Here is a 26,187-nt window from a genome sequence, read left to right as displayed (position 1 = left end):
TTGTTCACTGTCAAATGCTGGAATTGCCAGACAATGTCGGCTTTAGGTTTGATGGCACCCTGTGTGGATTTTTTTGGCACCCCCTTCCTCCTATCATAAAAAGAAAAAAACTATATATATTGCACTTATAGGCACTCTGTATTTTGCTTGTGGAGAAATCAGCAAAATACCAGCAGATCTACACCAGAACAGCTCAGAGAATAAATACAGCACTAGAACCAAGCTCAGTACATAACTACAGCACCAGAACCAAACTCATAATATAAATGCAGCCCCAGATTCAACCTCATAACATAAATACAGCATCAGAACCAAGCTCATAATATAAATACTGCACCAAAACCAAGCTCAGTATATACATTCAGCACAAACCAATCTCAGTACATACATACAATATCAGAACCAAGCTCATAGCATACAGTGAACAACAACCCAAAGCATACCTCCAGATCAACAAAAGAATGGCTCCACCAGAAGAAGATCACGGTTTTGTAATGACCCGGCCAGAGCCCAGACCTGAATCCTATTGAAGATCTATGGGTCAACCTGAAGAGGTTGCTAAACACGAGATGCCCTTGTAATCCAACAGATTTGAAACCTCTCCAAGGAAGCATGGGCAAAGATTGTCAAGACATGACGTGCCTTGGTACATAAATACAGTACCAGAAGCAAGCTCATAACATAAATACAGTAGCAGAACAAGGTGATTGTATTGTGAAGTGACAATTGTCTGAAAGCAGTGTCTCAGGACATCAGAGGGGAGCAGCCAGAGCCAGGAGGAGGATGATTCAGGTACAAGATGCTGCTGCAGGGAGGAAGAAGAACATCTGGCGGACCTAAGGAGGGTGATAACCCCAGCCCACATCTGTCTGGTAGCCTGTTCGCCCCCATAGTTAAGGCTAACCATGCTGCCAGTCTATATTATCAAAAGAGAACAGTGTCACAAATGACGCTTCTCTCTCCTCTAAGCTCCGGTATTTGTTGCACTGTTGGAGCATTTAGCAGTATACAGATCCCACACTATAGCAGTGACCAGGGGCGTACGCAAAGGGGGTGCAGAGGGTGCGGTCGCACCTGGGCCCAGGGACCCTAGGGGGCCCATAAAGTCTCTCTTCCCCATTTTGCAAACCAATACTATCAATGAAGCTTTATAGTTGGGGAGCCAGTTCCAGATTTTGCACTGGGGCCCAGCAGCTTTAAGTTCTGCCCTTGAGTCAGGCATTCTGTACATTGACCCCTTTGGCGATCTTATTTTAGCAGTGTGAACAGGGTCCAAACAAGTGACTGAATTCTGGTTACTAGACGTCATCTTCTTTATATGACTAATATCTAGATGGAGGCATGCGGTACATTATCTGCTGCGCGCTGCAGTGTAGTATATTAGGAAGCTGTGTATGTAACTAATGTGCAGTCTTCAAGTCACGGCAGTGACATGACTCAAATATTATGTATGACTGTCATCACTAATAGATAACCTACTAATCATGTCACACTATATATTCTCCTCCTGGTGAGAACTGCCTTCTTTTTATTATATGAAGGTTACAGTCATACATATATCATAAGTAGATAATGGAATTTCAACAGCGTGTTCATCAAAAGATCTACAATGTGCACATCACACATTCATGGTCTGTCCTAAGGATGTCATAAAAGTAAAATACCAGTAAACCCTTACAGTATGTTCACATGTAACAGAAGTGCTGTGGACATGGCCAGACTTAAGTAAATGCGACTCATGCGCTTGTGCAGGGTGCTGCACCAGCTTGTAGGGGTGGAGGAGTACAAGGTGAATATAGGCTGGGGGTGACCTGCATGTTCTATATTCTATCTATACACCAAACTTGGTTCTGGTGCTGTATTTATGGTATAAGCTTGGTTCTGGTGCTGTAATTACATTATGAGCTTGGTTCTGGTGCTGTATTTGCATTATGAGCTTGGTTCTGGTGCTGTATTTATGTTAAGAGCTTGGTTCTGGTGCTATATTTATGTTATGAGCTTGGTTCTGGTGCTATATTTATGTTATGAGCTTGGCTTTGGTGCTGTATTTATGTTAAGAGCTTAGTTCTGATGATGTATTTATGTTAAGAGCTTGGATCTGGTGCTGTATTTATGTTATGAACTTGGTTCTGTTGCTGTATTTATGGTATAAGCTTGGTTCTGGAACTGTATTTATGTACTGAACTTGGTTTTGTGCTGTATTTATGTTCTGAGCTTGTTTCTGCTGCCATATTTATGTTATAAGTTTGGTTCTGGTATTGTATATATGTAATTAGGTTGGTTCTGAAGCTGAATTTCTGATATGAGCTTGGCTCTGATGCAGAATTTATTCACTGAGCTGATCTTTCACAATATGGATTTGCAGCGGATTTGATGTGAAATTGCGTGGATTCCAGTTAAATCTGCGGTATAATTTACTGTGTGAACATAGCCTAAGGGCTTGGCCACACGTGGTGGATCCTCTGTGAATCCATAGAAAATCGACAACGGTAAAAACTATATCACAGGGTGATATTTTTGCTGTGAATTTTGGTGTGGAATGGGGCAGATTTACAACATATTTGCTATACTCAACGCTGAAACTCCGTGGCGGAAATTGACCGTCAACAGATTTGAAATCTACTCTGCAGGTCAAGTTATGCTATGGATTTTCTCCACTCCCGTTCTAGTGATCGGTGAAACCCCCAGTCATCAGACTTTTATCAGCTACCCCATGGATAGATGGTACATATCAATTGTCGGAAAAGCTCTTTAACCCTTTGCAATCCAATTTTGGATTCAGGGTTTCCTAGGGGACTTTCTCTTTCTGCCATTATACAATGGCTCCATCTGCTGGCTAGAGCCAGTACTGTGGTATGGGACATGCTGGAGAGGCCCCGACAACAGAGCGGCCAGTAATATATAGTGAGAATACCCTGCCGGACGTCTTCTGACATCGGAGCTGTACAGCCTTCAAATAGAATGTCTTCAGACATCAGACAGTGGATTGGAAAGGGTTAATGCTGTTGGGACAATCCAAATAAGCAGGCGGTTTGTCCTGGCTGCTCATCAGCATCACTATCTTACCCTTGCCTAATTCACAGGTCTTTAAAGGGTCCAATATCCGTGATAAGTGCGGTAGTGTCACGCTCCTGTTACTAACTTGACATACGTGCCACACTTATTTCTATATACTTCTATAGGAGAACCTAATTTCTCTACGTTTTCCTTCCACAGTACATTTAAGAGATCCCAGGTGAGCGTGGAGTTTGCGATTAAGATGGCGCAGAGGAAAGGCTCTGATTGGCGGGTTCTCCCAGAATATGAGAAGAGCCAGATAAAGAGGACTCTTGAACTGGGCACTGTAATGACTGTGTTTAACTACAAGAAGTCTCAGTCTGAGCGGAGGACCATTCAAGTCATAATGGAAACCTTTCAGGTGGCCTGGAGTAAGACTGCTGATAAACTTGAAGGGTTCTGTGAGTATCATTAACTTTCTTGATACTACGAAATGTCATTTGCTCATTTGAAATGTCATCGCAACTTGGTCATAACTATAGTGAACCAAGATAGAGGAGACCTGGTTGTCAAAGTCATCATTATAGGATCTCGATGACTTTCGAGAAGGGTTACAACTTGGTCAAGTAGGTTCTTTTTGCTCTTTCTCTTACTATGCACCCAATTCATGATATTGGTAGACACCGTCTATACTAGTAGTCCACATATAGTAGCTTGTTAATCACATGTGGCTCTCAAAGCCCCTGCATGTGGCTCCCTAGTGGCTGGTAGTTGTAGATGCTGTTTTGCATTAGCGGTATCAGGGAGGTCACAGCATTACTAGAACTTGGTAGCTGGGTCATCATATCTATAGTGAAACAAGATGAAGATCCAGTTGTCAAACTCATCATTACAGGGTCTTAATAACTTTCGAGAAGGGTTAAAAAATGGTCAAGTAGATTTTTCTTGGTCTTCCTCTTGCTATAAACACTTAATGATATTGATAGACATTGTCCATAGCAGTGCTCCCCAAGCAGTAGCTTGAAAACCATATGTAGCTCTCGGACTTCCTCCATGCGGCTCCCCATTTGTTGGTAGTTGTAAGTACTGTTTTGCATTAGTGGAACTAGGAAGGTCACAGCATTCTTAGAACTTGGTATCTGAGTCATTATATCTGTAGTGAACCAAGATGGAGGAAACATGGTTGTCGAACTCATCATTACAGGCGCTCAATAACTTTCGAGAAGGGTTAAAACTTGGTCAAATAGATGTTTCTTGATCTTCCTCTTACTATACACCCAATTAATAATATTGATAGACATTGTCCATAGCAGTGCTCCCCAAGCAGTAGCTTGAGAACCACATGTGGCTCTCGGACTTCCTCCATGCGGCTCCCCAGTTGTTGGTAGCTGTAGGTACTGTTTTGCATTGGTGGAACTAGGAAGGTCACAGCATTATTAGAACTTGGTATCTGGGTCATTATATCTGTAGTGAACGAAGATGGAGGAGACCCGGTTGTCAAACTCATCATTACTGGGTCTCAATGACTTTCAAGTAGGGTGAAAATGTGGTCAAGTAAATTCGTTTTGTTAATCCTCTTACTATGCACTCAATGTTATTGATAGGCATCGTCCTCAAGAGTGTTTCAAACCGTAGTTTGAAAACTACATGTGGCTCTCGGACCCTCTGCATATGGCTCCCAGTTGTGGGCAGTTTTAGATGCTATTTTGCACTAGTGGGACTACGAAGGCCACAGCATTACTAGAACTTTGTTTCTGGGTCAATACCATATCACTGGTCAATATAAGGGTAAGACTAATGCTAGTCATATAAAGTCACATCTTTATTAGGCTCGGTCCCTTTGAATATTCAGTGTGGCTCAATACCACTGGTCATATTGTAAAGTCACTTGATTTACAGAAAGTTGGCAATCTTTGGTCTCCCTTCATCCTTATTCACTAAAGTAGGACTTGGCACAAATAAAAAGAATGCACCCAGAAATTCTTGTCATTTCCATGGTCTTCATTTGAACAGCTTCTTTTTGTCAGAATAGTCTCCTGTAGATAATCTACTTACAAGGTGTCCCGCTAGGTTATAATCTGTGGGGAAGTCTGGCATCATATGGGTTATCCCAAGATATGAACTTATCTCCCATCCACAGGAAAGAGGCTAAGTGTCTGACCACTGGAACTTGTGCTGACTGAGGCGTCCCTTAATATGAATGAAGCGGCGTTGAGCATGCATTCTTCTGCCTCATCTCTATGCAACTGCCAAAGTCAAGCCAAGTACGGTGCGTGGCAATCTCCAGAAGTCCCATAGAGGTAAATGAAGTGGCAGGGTGCATGCTAGACCTCTGATCCATTCATACAGGGAGAGGGTGGACAGAAGATGGCTATTCTCATGAGCAATGGGGGTCCTAATGGTTGGATCCCCACTGATCCTACACTTATTCCCTATCCTGTGGAAAGGTGATAGGTTTATATCTTAGGATGACCCTTTAAAAGAGCATCTCTAGTGGATCAAGAATTCTGTTCCTTGGCTTTTGTATAAGCAGCATTAGGATATGTTCACATCGACATCAGAGGCTTCATCAACCTTTGTCATAGATTCTGTCATATAGCACAGCAAGCCAGAAAGCAGTGTTATTCTTCCCATCAAAGTGGCAGAAACTGATAGATCCCCATATATAAGTCAGTGGGTTCCATAGGATATCCATTGGGTACTGCATTTTGTGGTGGTTTCCACTTAACAAAAGTTGGCAAGGACAGCACATAGTATTCTCCAACAATCCTATGGAGATGAAGCAAGCAAAGCACACTTGATCAATGGCTGCTCTATTCATTCTTTGGACATCTGTTCTGGTGATTAATTGGCGTCCAATAGTTGGACCCCCATCAATCTGACACTGATCCCCTGTCATGTTGCTAAGGTATAGATTGATAACTTGGGATAGCGGCTTTAAAGCATTCAATTTTTCTACACTGCCTCCACAGGGAAAATGGAGCATTACACAGTTCCTAATGAAATCAATGGGCTGTCCAACTAATGCCCAGATAAACTGCGTCCTCCAGAGCAAGAGATGCTCTTTGTAGTCACTGCTTTGGCTAACTGAAAGTCCTAAATTAGTGCATTTCATTCATCCTCAGTGGGACTGCCGGAGATAGTTGAGCCCCATCCAACCTCCATTTCACTTTATGGTGTGGTTTGCAGGGATTCCACAGTGATGGGGCCATGGGGGCCCTGTTCTCAGGATCAGTGGCGGTCTCACCAATGAAACGTCAATTTTGGAATAACCCCTGTAACTCCCTCATAGGGTATTTAAAAATAGGCCTTCTAAAATAGACAAGCCCTTTAAATGCAACATAGAGCTAGCCCTGTGTGCATGCCTATCGTATAAAGGCAGGAGTTAGATAGGCTTGTGGTTTGTAAAAGCAGCAACGTTCCCCTTGACGGAGCTATTGCCTTGTTGACTTATTTGATTATTTCGTTAATATGTCAGAGTTGTCCATTTGCGCTACACTAGAAGACCGTGACTGACACTCAATTCTTATCCGAGGTCCATCACGCTTTGCTCTCTGCCGGCTGACGATCACTCAGGATGTACAAGACATTGATAGTTTAACCGCTTCAAGGATTGTAGAAGGAGAACCCGATACATAGTATCACCGGAGATAAATATTCTATTTGCTCTCAAACACAAAGAAAGGGATTCATTCTAATCCCCCCCAAAATTAAAGCGCCTTTTGATACCAACCACAAATCACTTTCACGAGCTGCCACAAGTCCCTTGAATTTGCAGCAAGAATACAATTTCACCGCTGTGCAAGAGGTCAGCGCTTTAAATTGCTTTTCCCTATCTCACATGAAAGAACTAAGCATTTTCATTTATTGACGAGATGATGGCTGAGCTGAGACAAGTTACTTAAATCCAATGACCCCTGACTTGGAGTCCGAAAAGATCTAGTTGTCTGCGTTCAATAAGGACAAAAACCCGGTTGCTTGTTTTTTCTTAACAAGAAACTGTCTCTTAAAGTTGCAGTGGCCCTTAGCAATGTCTTTACTGATGATAAGATCATATAGTGCATACCATAGGTTTGCAAATACCATGCATTTGCTATGCTAATAAGAAGAGGAGTGCAGCTCAGGAAGGCTGTAAGCCCCTTTGCTATCGTCTATGTGAACTTACATACAGATTCTCTTCTTCACATTTAGGCCGCCTGCACACGGGCGGGTCGGACCCCACAGCGGTGCCTGGCCGGTGATCGGCAGCTTATCTCTTTGCCATCTTCTCCTCTGCTGCTGATGTGGCAGCAGACGCGTTGGCGCTCATTGACTTCAATGGAAGCCAGACGTGCGTAGCCCGCACAAAATCGCAGCGCGTTGAGATTTTTTCCCCCCCGCGAGCAGACAATCACAATCGATTTCCACTCGTGGGTAGGAAATCGTGATTTGCCATAGCATGCTATAGGCTGGATTTGCTGCAGAATCCGTCTTCGGATTTTGCAATGCAAATCCGCCCGTGTGCAGGAGGCCTTAGAGTAACATTATCAAAAAAGTGGATGGAAATGCCCAGAGGGTCATGCCAAATTTCCCTTCTTAGAAATTTGGGAAGGGAGAAACAAACACCTTAAGGGAATTTGTGATGGAATTGTAACAACCCCGGTTGGATGCTAAATTGGCTTCCCCTTTAGCAGTCACCTTCTCTGCGTACTAACGGTGTCTTCCAGTATTCGGATACCCTTAGGACTTTCAGTAGAGCCGAATGGAGTAACAACCAGATGTCACAAGAAATACAGATATGAAATATATAGCAATACAATGAAAAATAGATATAACCAGGGACTGAACATTAGATGACAGGGGCAGAGGGTGATGGTAATTAGATGGCGTGGATGGTGAATATAATGAAACATGCAGTGGAGACCAGAATAGGTTGTATGGAATACAAAAAACAACCAGAGAAATGCTGATTATAACACTGGCTTTCTCTGACACTGACCCTTGACACCAGACCACCCTGTCCCTAAACAGCCTTTAAAAAAAACTGTTATATTCTTTAAGCACCATGAACAAAGTTATGGTGCTTATGGGACCGGGGCAGAGGAGTCCGGGGTGTATTTTTTTATACTTACTGGGTTCCCTGCTTCCGCATAGTCTCCCCAGGATGTTGGAGGCCAATCTATCAGGGCAAGTCTTTTCATCAGTCAGTGTGCACACAATCCCATAGGGAACAGTATGTGTGCACAAACTAAAGAAAAGAGTCACATTAACAGACCAGGTGCAAACATTCCTGGGTGACAATATGGGAACAGGAAGCCTGATAAGTATAAAATGTTCACCCCCAGACTCATCAACTCCTGTCTAGTACGCACCATAATTTAGTTTATGATGCTTAAAGAATGTGACAGGTTTCCTTTAAGTTGCCCCTATGGATGATCCTGTCTAAAACACTATCCCTGAGAACTTGAGGGCAGTTAGGTCCAAAGAAGAGGCTATAGAAGCAAATGCTGGAATGAACCAAGGCAGACAGAAACAAACAAGGAAAGATTAGATGAACTACAAACAAGAAAGCAAAGAAGAATAGTCTAGAAAACTAAGGAGCAAACACACTGAGTAGACAGATGAGATAGACTGGACTAGAAAATGGGCCTGGAACTAAAACAAGGCATATTGGGCAGAACGTGTGTTGTCACAACAATCAGCTGCACCGCACTGCAAAAACCAAAAGTATTTATAGAGAGAACTAATTAGACACTCTTCTCTGTAATGCGACTAATAAGCAGTAAAGTCTGCTGATCCTCTCCAACAAGTCATAGCAACTGCCCCATTAAAAACATAAGGTACCTTTACATAGGACGATTGTCAAGCGCATCAGCGTCCAACAGCCTTCCCACGAACTACTAATAATCCCCCCTTGTAAAGGTGCCTTTAGAAAGAAGGAAATAATGCAGCATAATTGCTTCTGCCAATCATAACAGACATGACCATGCATCACTAGACGGTTATTAGAAGGGTCTTAAAAAATCTGCACTGCCTGTCATTTTTGCTGCGGTCTCCACTGGGATTTTTTTTGTATCATGCGCAGGGTTTTACCAAAGAGTCACCCAGCTATAGAAGTTGCAGAGATAGCAATCCCAGCTGGGCCCTAGAACCTGAGGGGGCCCCAACTGTCTCTTTGCCGCACAAGAATACATCAGCATTATAAACAGTACAAGGTAGATGGAGGCCCTGTTAAACATTTTGTATCGGGGCCCAGAAACTCAAGGTGTAGGTTGACCTTTTGGATTAAGCTCTGTATATATGTATGTCATGGTTTCCGTTACTAAAGCAAATGGTGACACAGTGCCACATGCATCACACGGTGAACACCAACCGCACCCAAAGGAACCCGCTATCTTATAACAGGTTCCATCAGTTTCTATCGCTTTGATGGGAAAAATAGCACAGCCTGATGCGTTATTCTTCCTATCTAACATGACAGAATCTGCTGATGGAGCCTTTGACTCAGATATGGGCATATACCCTGTTTCCCTGAAAATAAGACATACCCTGAAAATAAGACATAGCATGATTTTCCAGAATTTTTGAGGATGCAAAATGATTTTTTAGGCTTTTTGAGGATGCTTGAAATATAAGCCCTACTCCAAAATTAAGCCCTGCTAACAGTTAATTTAAAAAGTCAATTTAAATAGTGTCCAGGAAGCTATACATGTAAAAAAGTTAAACCTTTTTGAACAAAAATTAATATAAGACACTGTCTTATTTTCGGTTTAACGCTGTGTATATAGAAACCAAGCCACAGACAATACTTGATTCCCTAGTATTGCCCTCCGCAACAAAATTTCAATGGCACGCACATGTGATCATGCCTATGTAACTGATAGAACCACTCTCATATGAAGGGATGGTTTGCAGAGACCGGAGTTGCGCACATTCCTCTTCTACATTGTAAATGGCGATATCTTTGTCTCCGCATTCTTTTCTTTGTCTGATCTATGTCCCATTTTAAAAGGTTTCCTCCTTGCATCAGTAAACAAAAGTCTAAAGTGCAGATGTCAACTTCACAAGTCACCCGACTGCCAACTTCTTCTTAAAGGAGAAATCCATCGTAAAAGCATCCTCTGACCTGTCCTATAGACATACATTGGTGGGAATCAGTCAGATCAGACAGCTGCTACTCCGAACCGTAGACAGAATAAGACACCTTAACGACTCCTTTGATAGACATTCCTGTCATTGGAAATTAAGTCTTGTGCTACAGTACTGCAGCCCTGACAAGTGGCGCGGAATATGTATAAGGCGTCTACGTGGGTGGGAACCTGCCTGGAAAATAGTGCAAAGAAATACGGTATTGCCTAGATTGGCATTAGTAAAGTAAGACAGACGAATGTATTTATATCCTTCTTCTTGACAGTCTTAACGAATTGGCTGACATTAGAAAAAAGGATTTTCTTCCTCCTGGTAACGGCGCTGAGCTGCAGTCGCGAACGCAGCCCACGGACTTGAAATGAGTTTTTCAGCACGGAAGGATGAGTTCTAACCTGATGCCATGTGTTCATGGAGGTTTTAACTTTTCTAAGTTGCATTTAAAGGTCCTTTTACATGGAAGGATTGTCTTCAGTATATCGCCGGATCGTGTGATAAGCGTTCGGTGACTTAACAACGAGCGGTAATTCGTTTGCTTATTGCCATCGTTCAGTTTAGACGGGCATACAAATCAAACAGTGATTGTCCCATGTAATCAGGCAGTCATTCATCTATCCTGCTTTTTCCTAGGGGGCTTACTCTTTTTCTGCTGTTATACAATGTCGCTATCTGCTGGCTAAAGCCAGTACTGCATGAAGTGACACGTTAGATAGGCTCTGACAGCAGAGAGGCTGGCAATATACAGTAAGAGAACCCCGACAGATGTCTTCCAACATCGGAGCTGTACAGCCTTAAATCATAATGTCTTCAGACGTCAGACAGTGGATTGGAAAGGGTTAAGTGCCCAACAATTGTCCCATGTAAAAGGACCCTAACATAGCCCTCTGCTACTATTTAACTGGTATAGATATTCATTGGCTTTTTGACGACCACCTTTCTGAGCTAGAAATATGCTTACAGCAGTTGTCACTTCCCTTCCCCCACTCTTCTTGACAGCTAACATAAAAGGCATTATCTAGAGAAATATACTTACCCATATTCAGCCCAGGTCCAACTTTTGTCCTGGTTTCAAAACTGGCCAAATGGTATAGATTCCCCCCCCCCCCCCTCCACCGGTTCCCTGGGTTGTTGACATGGACATGATCTTAGGGAGCTGACTGGCACATTTCAATAGGTAAGTCAGCCCCCTGTGTCTATCACAAGCGATACTGGCTTAATTATTGGAATGAGTTTGTCAGCCAGTCCCCTGTAATCACATCACCGACCCCAGGAGCGGGAGGAAGATCTACACCATAATTACCCAATGTTGGAACCGGGTTGGAAGTAGTGCTGCTGGCACCGCTGGACCTGTACTGGATTCGGCTAAGTATTTTTCTCTAGAGAACCCTTTAAAGAGGACCTGTCTTGTGTCTACGTCAACTGAGCTGGATGCATAGCTTTACAGCTGTGGTCCCTCTAAGGACTCACACCAATGTGTAGTATTGCCATAAAGATGTACTGGGGGCATATGCAAAAGAAATTGTGCCAAAATCGTAGCATACACCAAAAATTGCTGGAACAGAAATGAGCATGCTCAGTGAACACTAACGGATTGGGTGATGTTCTAATATAAAAAGGGACAACTTTTGCTGCGTAGTATGCTGGGAAGAGAACTGGGAGAGTTGCTGACTGTGTTACCCAGAAGTGAGAGGGAAGAATCTCAACGGCCCTGAGCTGTGGAGGGCTAACTGGCATTGGTAAGCGGATAGAGAGAAGAGTGGAGAGTAGCATGTCAGAGCCCAAATAAAGCTGTGGGATTGCTTGGGTCTGTAGAAGTTGCAACTCCCACGCATCAAACTGTAAGTGAGGCTGGCCTCAGCAGAGACTGTTAATGTGAACCCCAACAGGGATAGATAATAGTTATCCAACAGGACTGCTGTCACATTAACTAGCTGCATTGAGAGAGAGAGAAACTAACCTGGAGAGACATTTGGCGTTGGTCAAATGCTTGTGAGTTCTTCATGCATTTGGTGGAGAGTGGGACCCTCCTTAGTTTTGGACTGAGATTTTTTGCAAGGAGGAAAATAAAAATTGACTTTATAGGAGGAGAATTAATACTTAAGAGAAACTGTATATTAAGTTCCAGAGTGCTAGAGTGTCCCGTATTGTTTGTAATTACAGGCTATTGCTCCAAAGGTATCGCTACGTAATACCGTGTTTCCCCGAAAAAAAGACAGTGTCTTATATTAATTTTTGTTCAAAAAGGTTTAACTTTTTGACATGTATTGCTGCCGGGACACTATTTTAATTGCCTTTTTTTAATTAACTGTTAGCAGGGCTTAATTTTGGAGTAGGGCTTATATTTCAAGCATCCTCAAAAAGCCTGAAAAATCATTTTGCATCCTCAAAAATTCTGGAAAATCATGTTATGTCTTATTTTCAGAGTATGTCTTATTTTCAGGGAAACAGGGTAGCATATAGTGTTTGTATAATGAAAAGTGAAAAGCCAAGTGTTTACTCTTATTTCCTTGTTCTTAAATAAAGATCACATTCTTCGGTTACTCCATCTGCTGCATCACACCCTGAACCTTCCACTGCCTTACCCCGACCCGTGACAACTCTGCTGATTCTATTGCTGCCTGGCTTTTTTTCATACTCATCCCATTCGAGTCTTATTTGATTTGGCTCTTGAAACGGTCAAATCAGTGGTTTTCTCCATTCACTGTCAATGAGTGATATTAGTGACCGGAGGAAATCTGATGTCACCCATTGACAATCAGCAGAAGAGACTGCCCACTTGACAGATTCACAGCCTCGGCAGCCGGATCTAATAAGAGCTCGTAAGGATGAAGAGGGGTGGGCATGAAGCAAAAACAGGCAGCGATAGAGTCAGTGGCTGCAAAGCTATGCGAACCAGCCCTGCTGAGCGAGAGACATTATGGGTCTTCTTTAAGTGTAGTACTCCCCAGGTGGCGATAGTGAGCCCAGAGAGAAGCTCCTCCCAGGGTAAATAGAAAATGAAATTTATACTCTATAGTAAGGCATGATGGGATAGATATTCAGAACAGAAATAATGCATTAGGCAAAAGCTATTTTTATAGTTTCTTTAGAATCTAACCCAGGGATGTTTTCTGAATCATTGGCAAGAATATCAGTAGTGACTGGACTTGCCCTTTAATTCACCCAGATCTATAGATGACATTGGTGGCGGTCCTATGTCTTATTTTATACAGTTCTGAGTACTTCTGTAATTGCTCCTGGCCACTCAGACAAAACCTGAAAAGGGATAAAGAATGCTGATTGGTTGATATACTTTTACATATAAAACAGGGAATTACAAAAATGTACAGAAAGATGAATAAATCGGTACAAAAACATGGGCTCCATTTCAATGAATATTGATTCAGACCACATAGTTCTTCCTCGTGATGAGCGGTAACATTGTTTCTGAGCTCCGTTCCGTGGGTTATCATCCCGATGATACCCTGTGACAAGGAACACAAGGTTTTCATATGCAAATATCCTTCCCAGCATGAAGACAACCTCATAAAATTGGTGATTCTTCTTTTTACAGACAAAACAAAGAGGCTATGAATATATAAAGTAATGGATAGTGTTCTGTATACACAGATTATGACCTTTCCCTTTATGTCCGTATACCTGTGCCTGGGAGGGACTGACTATTCTCAGCAAACTCTGTTATGAATTGGAAATTCAATATCTAAAAGCATAAAATCAGCCCAAAAATAATAGTACAGTAGACCGATGAGAGACGTTTCCCATGAGACGGAATAGGCTGCGCGATGTATGTCAAGCATACGTCTGCAAATTCTGCATCAAAAGACTCAGGCTACCAGCAAATTATGTCCACAGGGCGCACCTCGCCGCAAGACGGACACCAGAACAGGAATACAGACTTCATGACATAGGACAGGTAACAGACAGAGCTGGAACTCAAACACAGACAGAGAAACAGACCAAACAAGACCCTAACATCCGCCTACCAACGGACAAGGGGACAGAATACAGATCAGGCATCCGCCCACCAACGGACAGGTAGACCTTCAGAAACAGTAATCAGGCGTCCACAACACTGGTAAACGGGTGGCTCAGACAGACAGAATACAGGCATGAACCAGGACTGACAACAGCATATGCATACTAACATAGCAGGATACCATAACTATCATACAACAACACAACATACTAACATATCACTTAGCAACATATTACATACTAACATAGATGTAGCGTAACATAACAACAACATAATGCCTCCCCAGTTTACAAGATCGGGTGCATTATGTTACGAACATGTAGGCAAACTAAGCACGGGGCCCACACGATCGTGACCAAAGGATGGATACACACACAGGTTATGACATGGCCCTACCTGAGTTGGAAAAATCGCCCCAATAAGTGCGGCCCAGCTGTCTTCGGAATTGGACCCTAGCTGATCCTAGAAACCACGCACCAGAACAGGATACATACAAATACCACATGACAGGGACAGAATAACAGGACACACAAATCCAGAACACACAGCATACAGCAGCCAAAATGCAACCACTAGTAACAGATAAGCTGAATATAAATACCAGGTATTAGCTGACATTTTGTACAAAACATGGAAGCTAGCGGACCACTTCATGACTCCTGGCTATACCGCTAGTCCCTACACTAACCAGGAGTCCAGCGGCACTAGACAAAGGTCACACAGCAAGCTGCAGCAGGACAGGAACAGAACACAGGTCACACAGATCACACAGCAAGCTGCAACAGGATAGGAACAGAGCACAGATCACACAGCAAGTCTATGTTTCCTCATACAGGGGGATTGAGAGTCAGCCACCGAGCTGACATAGGGAACTGTGTCAGGGATCCACCAACTGACACGCAGAGAGAGACATAAGATGTTTGGAGGCCGCACCTGTAAAGGAGAAGGGAAAAGGGGCACTGTATGTGCTACAGGCAAGGATTACAGGTGTCCGGGAGCAGGCGGCCTGGTAGTGACATTTCTGTGTGGGGCTCTGCAAGCTCCGCACAAAAATAGATCATGTCGCGATTTGTTTTCTGCGCGTGATTTCGCATGGACAAATTGCGGCTGTCTGCCTAGGATTGCATTTTCTAATGCAATCCTATGGCAGTGCCCACTGGCAAAATTTCCACCCGTGTGCAGGGGGCCTAAAGGGGATGTCATATATGACTGTTTCAATAATATGTCATAGCAGCCAACGTATTGTAACGTAGTGGTCTCTACGAAGAGCAGTTTGTGGGTTACTACCATAGTGATAGTAATTGTTTGGTAATCAGTCTATTCTAAGCATAGAAACAAAGAAAACGTTTTCGCTCACCACCTCACTCCCACAGCATATTGTTCAAGCTCCAGCAGGACACTCCTCACAAATGTAGCTTTACCGCCCAGTCCCAAGCGGTAGTAGACAAGTAGTAGATCCAAGAAAAAAAGAAGCTGATTGTAGTGAAAAAAGGATATGCCTGGCTTTATTCAAGATGTGCCATATCCATCTAAGGACGCGTTCCAGTTCTCATCAGAACCTGGATCACCTGGGGATCAAGGTTCTGACGAGAACTAAAACGCATCCTTGTTTTAGCTGGATATTCTACTATTCTAAGCATACTGTGTATCAACATCCCGCCTGCGACCCAACTGCAATATCAGACAGTACCCTTATAATTGCATAAGCCAAGAGCAGCCAAATAGTTTCATGGTGAAGGTTTTATGGGGTAGGTGACCAAGTCTTTGCTCAATGATCACCACTGTTGGCATGTCATATATTGGCACCCTAATGGCACTTTGAGCCGACTATGGGAAGTGAGGTTGATCAGGTCCTTCTATAGCAATCAAGAAGCCACAGTGAGAACTAGATTTGTGGATACTGAATGTTTCAAGATCAAAAAGGGTACAAGATAAGGATGCATTTTCTCTCCTTTTCAACCTTCTCTTTGTGAAAGTGATCATGAGTCAGCTGGACCTAAATGATCAGAGCATTGGGTTGAAAATAGGTGGAAGAACCATCACTAATCTAAGATACACAGAAGATACAACCCTGGTAGTAGAGACAAGTGAAGCATCTGTAGACACTGATCCTGAAGCTAAAAGAAGAAAGTGAGAAGATGGCACTTCACCGGAACATCAAGAAGACAAAGATCATGACCGCTGCCAACAAGGAAGTCCACGTAAAGGTCAACAACAAGGAAATCGAAGTGGTTAATAGTTTCGCATTCATTGGGTCCTTCATCGATCATAGTGGCAGCTCAACAGTTGAGATAAAGCATTGATTAGCACTGGGGTGTACGGTCATGGTGAGCATGGTCCCAACATGGAAGTGCAAGGATGTCTCAATCACATCAAATGAAGGTTAATCACAGCCATCGTCTTCCCAATTCTAACATATGGCTGCGAGACGTGGACATTGAGAATAGCAGACAGAAGAAAAATTGTCACTTTCCAGCTGTAGTGTTGGAGAAAACTTCTATAAATCCCCTGGACAGCTAGGGTCACCAACAAAGCTGTCCTGGACTATATCAACCGAAAGGTATCCCTGCAAGGCAAGATCATGGGACAGAGACTGACTTACTTTGGACCCGTGATGAGGGCGAATTTGCTGGAAAAAGAGATTCTACTTGGATTGATCAGTGGTGAAAGGAAACGGAAGACCAAAGACAAGTTGGTTGGAGACCATGAAGGAGGACACGGGAAAGGACATCAGGTAATTGAAAGCAGCCGTAGAGAAGCATGGAGAGGACTGGACTACAGCGTATCCAAGTGTCGGACATAACTGAACGGATAGAATTGAAATAATTGGAAGAGCAGCCCGGAAACAGTTAAACCTTTCTCATTCCAATCCTTCATCTTAATACATTCTTGCACAAAGCGCGTTCAAGGAATCGACAAAGAATGATTCGCCATCTATTGTCAGAAGCTACCTAGAGTACGATGTAACCAGTAATCGCAGTGATGGCAACATCCACTTTATGGCAATCAGGCTGATGTTGTCAGTTCTTCACGAAGATCCTGCTAAGAAATCTCACTATTTTTTCCCTATTTTCGCTCCGTGCGTAACGCGCCTGTCATTCCCCTTTGTTAGAAGAACATAAATGAAGCTGCTTTCCTAAGACTGGTGCAAGAACGTTCATGTGCATTTGTTTTATTTCCATCTTCCCATCTGTCATGTTTTACGTCTTCCTGCTTGGTCATACATTTTATCGAATGTTCTCGAAATAAATTATTTACTCGGAGAGGGCGACATTTACAAGGGGCATAAATCCTCCTCCTCTGATTGGTAGCTATGAGAGCGAAGTATTTAATACTCAAAGTGACTTGACCGGCGTCAACGTGTTGAGAATGATTTGTGGTTTGCTTTATTGATCTAGTTACATTATTGGTTATGCTCTAGTCCTTGTTTGTGCAAATAAAAAAAAATTCAGCTTTTCCCCATCATTCTGCACTCAATACCTCATAATGACAAAGTGACAACAGAATGTTAGAAATCTTTGGCAGTTTTTTTGTTAACATTGACATAAATATTCACATCCTTTGGTATGACACTTGAAATGTATCTCTGGAGGCTTCCCATTTCTCTTGATTATCTTTCAGATGTTTCTACACCCTGATAGGAGTCACGTGTGGTAAATTTAGTATATTGGACATCATTTTAAAAGGTCTCACAGCTCACAATGAATATCAGAGCCAAAATCAAGCCATGAGGAGGAAGGAACTGGCTGTAGAGCTCAGAGACAGGATTGTGTGGAGGCACAGATCTGGAGAAGTCTACAAAAGCAGTTCTGCTGCACTGAAAGTTTACAAAAGCCCAGCGACCTCTATAATTCCTAAACAGAAGAAGTTTGGAACAACCAGGACTCTTCCTAGAACTAGCCGACCCACCAGACTAAGTCATCGGGGAAGAAGGGCCTTGATAAGAGAGGTGACCAAGAACCCAATGGTGGCTGAGTTCCAGAGATCCTGTGTGCAGATAGGAGAAACTTCCAGAAGGTCAATCATCCCTGCAGCCCCCACCAATCTGGGCTTTATGGTAGAGTGGCCAGAAAGAAGCCTTTCCTGAGTTAAAGATGCATGAAAGCCACCTGGAGTTAACAAAAAGGACCTAAAGGACCCTCAGACTGAGAAACTAGATTCTCTGGTCTGATGAAACCAAGATGGAACTTTTTGGTCTTAATTCTAAGTGTTTTGTCTGGAGGAGACAAAGAGCCGCTCATCACATGCCCAACACCATCCCTACAGTGGAGCCTGATGGTGGAGCATCATGCTGGGGACAGGGAGACCGGTCAGAGTTGATGGAAAGCTCAATGGAGCAAAGAGCACCAGGGACCTCAAGGTTCACCTTCTAGCAAGACAATGACCCTAAGCACACAGCCAAGACAACACGGGGGGCTTAGGGATGACTCTATGAATGTCCTTGAGTGACTCAGCAAAAGCACAGACTTGAACCCAATGGAACATGTCTGGAAAGACATGAAAATGGCTGTCCACAGACAGCCCCCATCCAATCTAAGAGTATCTGCAGAGAAAGATGGCAGAAAATCCCCAAATGCTGGTGTGCAAACATCATACCCAGGAAGAATGGAGGCTGTAATCGCTGCCAAAGGTGCTGTAACTAAGTGCTGAGTACAGGGTCTGAATGCTTATGTAACTGCAGAATGTTAGTTTTTCATTTTTTTATATTTACAGATTTCTAACCTTCTGTTGTCACTTTGTTGTTATGGGGTTTTTGAGTGCAGCATGATGGGGAAAACTGGATTTTCTTTTTCAATTCCGTACGCAACAAAAATTGCATAATTTTATGAAACCCACAAGTGTGATGCATATTGCAGGCTATTCCAGTATGTGTGAAAGCACCCTTAGACTACCAATGTGCTATTCATGCTTCATAATTGGGCAATCAAGAGAGTAGTGTACAGTGAAGTTGGGAAATGGCAGCAGCCATCTTGGCTGCCTGAAAACAGGTCCAGAAATGGCGTACCACTCATGGTAACACTGCCCCTTTACTGGCAAAATCTTCTGGTCATTGGTGACCATGTAAGGACTGTGTTTCGGATGCATGTGGTCACTACACCGTGGAAACCCAGCCTTATAATCCATTCCTTCTGCCTAAATTTAGAGTGGTTGTGCCAAGTTTTAAAGTTAACCCCTATCCTATGGATAGGGGGTAACTTTATGTTCCATAGGGAACCGACTGCTGGGACCCCCACTATTGCTGAGAATGGAGGTCCCAAAAGTCCTTGCATGAATGGAGCGGAGGTCGCACATTGATTTCAATGGAACTGTTGGAAATTGCTGAGTATAAGCGCTTGGCAATTTTCGGCACTTACAATGATATAAATGGGGTTGCAGCACGTAACGACTGCTCCATTCATGACCCCATTCTCGGAATCCGTTTGGGTCTCAGCAGTTGGATCCCCACTGAACATGAAGTTACCCCTGTGAATAGGGGATAATGTTATAACTTGACACAACCTCTTTAACGAGGCTCATTAGGGTCTGTAGAGTGTAGATTTATTTTAATAAGGTTGTTTTTAACCCTCTGCCTCCCTGGGAGGAAATCTTTGCTCATGGTCAGCACGATTGGTGTGCCAGCGGCTCGGCTGCCTTTAAAGTATTCATTTTCTGTACTTCCTTAGTGTTGGTGGAGACACCATGTCCTGAGAGAAACAGGAAGAGCTTTGCGCCTGTCCATTATATGTGGTGTAAAACCACTTCCTTCACCTTTCTCATAAATGGCTTATCAAGACGCTGCACACACGGCATAGTGTGAGGGGCAGAGCTATTACATAGCTGACAGCCTGAGAACGGTCACCACAAGCAGAGTGCTTCTTACTTGTTGCACTGGAGATCAAGTCTTAGATGAACCCGACGTGTGGGTCGGTGAGGTCCGAGTAACAGTTTCCAGAGTCCCATCTATGGTTTCCAGTTGTGTTACGTTTTGCTGGTTGTATCTCAATGACACATCTGTGCCATAGGTTACAAGAAGTTGTATCCTGGACACTTGGGATCTCGTGGTACTAAAGTTTGCCAAGACATGATAGCTGTTGGCTGGCTCTGGCATTTGCTGTTGGTGGACATTTAGGTTTTTCAGAATCGATTGGCAGCCGATCTTACCAAAATCGGAAGCATCCCCCAACATTAATTTAATGTATATGAGTGGCTTCACTCAGGAACAACCACACCTGGACAAAGCCTCAACAACTATAGTACCCCCAACCTTACATCAAAGTACCCCCAAGACCATAACCGCACACAGTGCTGCCTAGTAAAAGCATAGCATGAGCACAGTGGATGAGTATCCCCTAGAGACTTGGCCGGTACCCCGATGGTGCTTCCATTATTTTTTTTCTCATCATGGCTGGCTGCACACGGGCATATTTGCATGGCCGAATACGGGTGGCGTCCGCCTCTGGTTTCCGCAGCAAATACTGCTCATAGCCTTCTATGGAAAAGTGCTTGTCCTGCACATGAGTGGAAACCAATTGTGATTTTCCGGTTGCGGAGGAAAGATCGCAGCATGCTATATTTTTGAGTGGTGTCCGCATGGATAGCTTCCATGGCAGTCAATGGAAGCCGTCCGACCCACAGCCAGTCCGCAATGAGTATTGCAGATAGGTCGTGGGACCTGTGTCATTGCCTAGCGACGGCACGGGAAAATCTGTACTGCGCACGTCTGACGGTGAGCCGTCTGGACCATCCGCAGTACAGAAGAAGAAAAGAACTGATGGTTATGCCAGGTCACCGGCCAGACACAGGGTCGGATTCCGGTGCGGGATACCACATCCGGAATCCAACCCAGTTGTGTGCAGCTAGCCTTAGGCCTATGAGTGTGCCACTGACACTTGGGGTAATGACATACTGCTACTTTAGCTACATGTAACACATGCATTTGCACAGGGCACTGGCTACCAGCTTGTAAGCGAGGCACAAAGGCTGATGTAGGTTTGGGGCAATCGTCCGCCAGGCCTTAGGTACATGAATCCTCCTCCTCCTGGCTCAGTCTTTTGAAGTTTCGGGGTGCCTCTGTCAGGCATCGGCGCTCCAACACAATTGCTTAGTTCAGCTACTGTATTTATGTTATGAGTTTTGTTCTGGTGTTGTACAGGGGGTGGCCAAAAATATGGAAACACCATAGGAAATACATTGGTTTTTAACCATTAGCACTGAGCTGCCCTTTTGACCCCTGCTTGGCTGAGAGCTTTCCCACATTTGTGTTTACTTCACCTCTTGCCCTGCTCTGGGTGATTTTGGGTGGTAACAGTAGCCGATTGGCTCAAACCCCTGTGCAATGGAACCTTGTTACTCGGGCAGATGTTCACTTCTGCCTGGCAGCATCTGTGTCATATTACCTCCACTTAAAATCGGTCTCTACATGTCTTATTGAAATAGAATTTATAATTCCATGTAATTAAAGCCATGCATTTTGTCAGGTGTTTCCATATTTTTGTCCACCCCCTGTATCTATGTACTGTGATTGGTTCTGGTGCTCTATTTATATTGTGAGCTTCTTTTAGTGCTGTATTTATCCAATGAGCTTGGTTCTGGGGCTGTATGTATGTATCAAGCTTAGTTGTGGTGATGTTATGATCTTGGTTCCAGTGTTGTATTTATGTACTGAGCTTGGTTCTGGTACAGTATTTATTCACAGAGCTGTTTTTTCTACTTTCTGCACGGGCAGAATACAGACAGACTGACTATATATATTTTTTCAGATGATGGTATGCTATCAAATCTATAACCAATGTTGCTTGAGATCCTACAGCAAAGACATACTGACACATGGTGTGCTGGAGGAATTACATACTGATACTTTAGGTTCTGGAACCCACATTACATATATGTTATTAGATGCTGCCGGTACAGAAGGTGCTGAAAACAATTTTAACAACTCAATGACTTACACGTGCCAACTAGTAGCATATGCCCATATAGCTGCCATCATAAAATAGGGTGAAATACAGGCTGGGTATGTTGTGGGCAGAAACCCCATTCTCTATTGATCTGGAATATGCTTTCTTTCAGTGGATGTGTCCGAAATTAAGGAAATCCGCCAGGGCAAAAATTGCAGGGATTTTGAGCGTGGAAAGGCGTCCCGGCTGAAGGAAGAGTGTTGCTTCACCATCTTCTATGGCAGCCAGTTTGTGCTCAACACATTAAGTCTGGAAGGTAAGAGGCGGCACCGGGCACCTTGGTGACTCCAAACCCTATAATTAAGCCCATTAGGAACGATCAATGTGAGTCTTGTCCTTACTGACACATCGCCTCTGATTTCATCCTGCAGCGGACTCCGTGGACGACGCGGAGAGGTGGAGAAGTGGGTTGAGTATCTTACGTGAAGAAGTGAATTTGGCCTCCACGCCAACCATCATAGAAAGGTGTGTGTGACTTCTGCTCTTAGGGTATAGAGGTTAGAAGTGCAGCCTCACCTTTGAGCAGCGGACATTTAGATAAGAGCTACATAAACAGCTGAGTCATTTTGCAAATACACTGCATGAACATCTGATCCCGCGTTGCAGTGCACAGCTTGATTCATGTTACTGCAACCTCCGTTAGCTGGGCACCTATAGTGAAAGGCTTGGAGAACAGTTGTATACAAGGGCGTTCATCTGCTTGTAGGGGGGTGAAGTAGCAGTGTCCCCCCAAGTGTAGCTTTAGGGGGATAAATGCCATAAGGTGCAAGAGGTTGGATGTGCCGGAAGAGTCTGTTGGTACAACTGACTGTACAAGTGGTCCTAGGGCTTCCCGGTCATGGGGAAGAGGGGTCTCCGACTAGTGTGACTTGCTTAGACCGCTGAGAAAAGGGAGTACCCTCCCGGTTATGGACAGTGTGTGGCACCATGCTCCAGTGGGTGGGCCAAAAGGTTGTTAACTGTTGTATTTCTTTGTTGGCACCTACCTGCCATAGTAAACCTGTTGGAGTTACTACAACCCTTGTCCTGTCTGTTGCTGAGCTGAACTGAGGTATCCCCCCCGACGTGCTCTGTATGGGCTTATCTCACAGGACCCCTAACATTCAGATAATGACCAACGATCAAAAGACCAACCATTCATTTGGAGCTTAAGGCTGGGTTCACACGGGGTGGAATTGATGCAGAATTTCTGTGTGGCAATTCCGCCTGCAATCTTAAGCCCGAGACTAAGCAGCAAAGTGGATGAGATTTGCAAAAATCTTGTCCACACACTGCCGACAGCCCGGTGCAGCCAAGCTGCCGCTGGAATTGGCGTGCCGCGCGGAGCTCAAAGCCGCGGCATGTCAATTGCATTGCCGTTTCTGCTGCGGGCTCTCTCCTCTCTATGGGGAAAGATTCCCACAGTGGAATAGAGGTGGACAAACCGCTTCAAACCCGCGCCGTTTTGAAGCTGCCTTTCAGCTGTGGAAATCTCGTGGAATGTCCGTGCGTTCCCACTGCAGTCATTCCGTGAGATTTCCGTCCCATGGGAACGCAGCCTAACGAGGAATTGTCAGCTCTCCTGATACATCTGTTTAGTAAATACTTGTAGTCCCCATGAATTAACAATGGAGCGTTTCTTCTTAATACTCTACATTGCACTATCCCTCTGTTATTCCTCCTGGAAAACTGTGAATAAATTAATAATGGGCATGTCCCTATATACTATCTATATACAGTGCTGATGTGTATGGATACACCTTATTAACAAGATGAAAGGAAACACCCAGCTGTCTATTTAAGCTAGGGCTACATGGCGATAGTGACATAGGTCGCAACATCGTAGAAGTCAATGCGGTCACGTTGTAGCTCACAAGTTGTCACAACAGCAACTCACAGATTGCAAGAAACCCAAAAGGGCTGGATGTCTTATGATCTGCAAGTCGCGGTAACTTGCGAGCCATAGCGTGAGTACACTGACTTCTACTATGTTCAGATTTGCGAGGCTTCACTGCGGTCTTTGGCTGTGTGATCCGTAGCACGACCAAAATCGCTGTGTAGCCCTAGCCTTATTTCTACACTGACAGGAGGATTAGCAGAGGAATAGCACAACGCAGTGTTCTAAGTGACGCTGCTCTACCACTGAAATGTAATGTATAGAGCTACAGTAGTGCTCCGAGAGCTCCAGATGGACCATATATAGAGGTGAGCGAGCATCGCTCTTCTCGAGTTACTGCTTACTGGTCTGAGCGTGCTCAGGGGGTGAGGGGTAGAAACGGAGAGATCTCTCTCACTAAGTCGTGGCTAAATCTCGCGTTTTCTTGCCCATTCACACGGTCAGGTGCGGCGCATAGATGCCACAGCCTAGAATTCCTTTCATCGCATAAATGCTCAGCATGGCTTTTATTAGTTAAATACAGCCAGCTGACATGGATTATCAGTGTTAGCTGCTGCTAAACTCCCTCCCCCTCCCTTTACCGCCAGCTCCCATAGAAGTTAATGGGAGTCGCAAGCTTTTGTGGCCGAAAGATAGGGCAATTATCCTCTTATCGCTGGCCGAATGTTCTTATGCGGCTAATATCGCCCATGTGAATGAATACATTGGACTCCGATGCTTCACACGGTCGCAACTATTTATCGCGGCTGAATTAGCCACGTAAAAACGCTCGTGTGAATAAGGCTTATTAGTTCTCCTTTGATAAAAGGTCGCCTAAAAAAACCGCTACCATGTGAAGTGTTGGATTCCAATTCATTAATTCACATGGGCTATTTTCGAGTGTGTGAAAAAAATCTCGCCGTTTTCGGTCACCAATTTGCCTCGCAGCATCTTGACCTATCTTTTTACAAAAAAACGCTGGAGGCTCCCATGGACTCCTATGGGAGCTAAAAATAAAGGGAGGAGAAGGGCGTTTACCTCTGAAGTAAGCTAATAGAAGCTATTCTGCGTATTTTTCACGCAATACGCTCGTGGAAATGGATGAGAAAACACTAATTAATTTCGGAATTTCGCCTATTTTTCTCATAATTGCTGCGGGACATTTTGCAAGAGAATTCTGCAGTGGACTAAATAGTGTGGATTTGGCAGTTTTTACAAAACGCAGATCTGCTGCGGGATTTAACCCTCGCATTTCTAGGGCTGAAATCTGCCGCATAAATAGACACGCTGCGGATTTAGAATCTGCAGCATTTTTCAAAAACACTGGAAATCGTCCGCACTATGCGAAAAAGATTTTAAATGCGCACTCAAAATACGCACATGTGACCAAACCCATTAAAACAATGGTTTCTATTCACTGCGTATTGCACATGCAAATTCTGCATGCACCGCACACGGCACGAATGTATTAGTTTACATAAGCCCTAAAAGTTGAGGATCTAAAACACCGTTTCCCAATTTCCCAAAATCAAATACCCTTTGGACGCGTTCACAGGTTGTGGATTTTGGTGTGGATCCATAGTAGCTTTCATCCTTTCATTTGAAGGGGTGAAGTCCGACAGCCCCTACATCTACACATAATGTCAGCGGCGGCGCTGTAGGAAGGAGCAGACAATACAGGCAGGCGCCATCAGGTTCCAAGTGACAGGTTGTGCCAAAGTGGAAGTCACATGACTGGCAGACGGGATGCCTTGACATAATGATAAACGCAGCACTCTTAGGTCACATGACCATGGAGAACAGGTCAGAGGCACAGGTGAAAATAAAGTGGCATTGCTACTTTTAAAGGGGTTGTAGATAAATCTAAAGTTACCCCCTATCTATACGATAAAAGATAAGTTTATAATCTGTGGGGTTCGCATGAATGGAGCAGAGGATGTGCATGCCCATCACTACTCCATTAATTCAATGACAACACTTGGACTTGACCGTTTCTGGTGCTGCCATTGAAATTAATAGAGCGGTGGCACACATGCACATCCTCTGCTCCATTCATGCAGGGACCGTCGGGACCCCCTCTCTTGGGATTAGTGGGCACCCCAGCAGTCGGATCTTTTTAGATTATGTTGCAACCTCTTCAATTGTACAATGTTCCATATTTTTTATTAACTGGACAACCCCTTCAACCCTTTCCAATCCAATTTTGCATTCAGGGTTTCCTAAAAGGCTTTTCCCTTTTTGCTGTTATACAACGGCGCCATCTGCTGGCTAAAGCCAGTGTGTGTGCGCTAGAGAGG

General features: G+C 44.0%; 1 protein-coding gene across 1 annotated transcript in view; it reads left to right on the top strand.

Moving 5' to 3' along the window:
* The window catches only part of PLCG2 (phospholipase C gamma 2), a 130,084-nt gene that overhangs the window by 12,086 nt on the left and 91,811 nt on the right, over positions 1-26,187 (top strand). The window contains exons 2-4 of the mRNA XM_066583776.1: positions 3,217-3,458; positions 22,148-22,291; positions 22,407-22,500. Of these exons, the coding sequence (XP_066439873.1) occupies positions 3,260-3,458; positions 22,148-22,291; positions 22,407-22,500 (437 nt within the window). The 5' untranslated portion in view covers positions 3,217-3,259. The remainder of the gene's footprint in view (positions 1-3,216; positions 3,459-22,147; positions 22,292-22,406; positions 22,501-26,187) is intronic.

Source organism: Eleutherodactylus coqui, chromosome 11, assembly GCF_035609145.1.
Source record: "Eleutherodactylus coqui strain aEleCoq1 chromosome 11, aEleCoq1.hap1, whole genome shotgun sequence".
Classification (NCBI taxonomy): Eukaryota; Metazoa; Chordata; class Amphibia; order Anura; family Eleutherodactylidae; genus Eleutherodactylus; species Eleutherodactylus coqui.
Note: the sequence above shows the minus strand (reverse complement) of the source record. Positions and strands in the feature narration are given on the sequence as shown.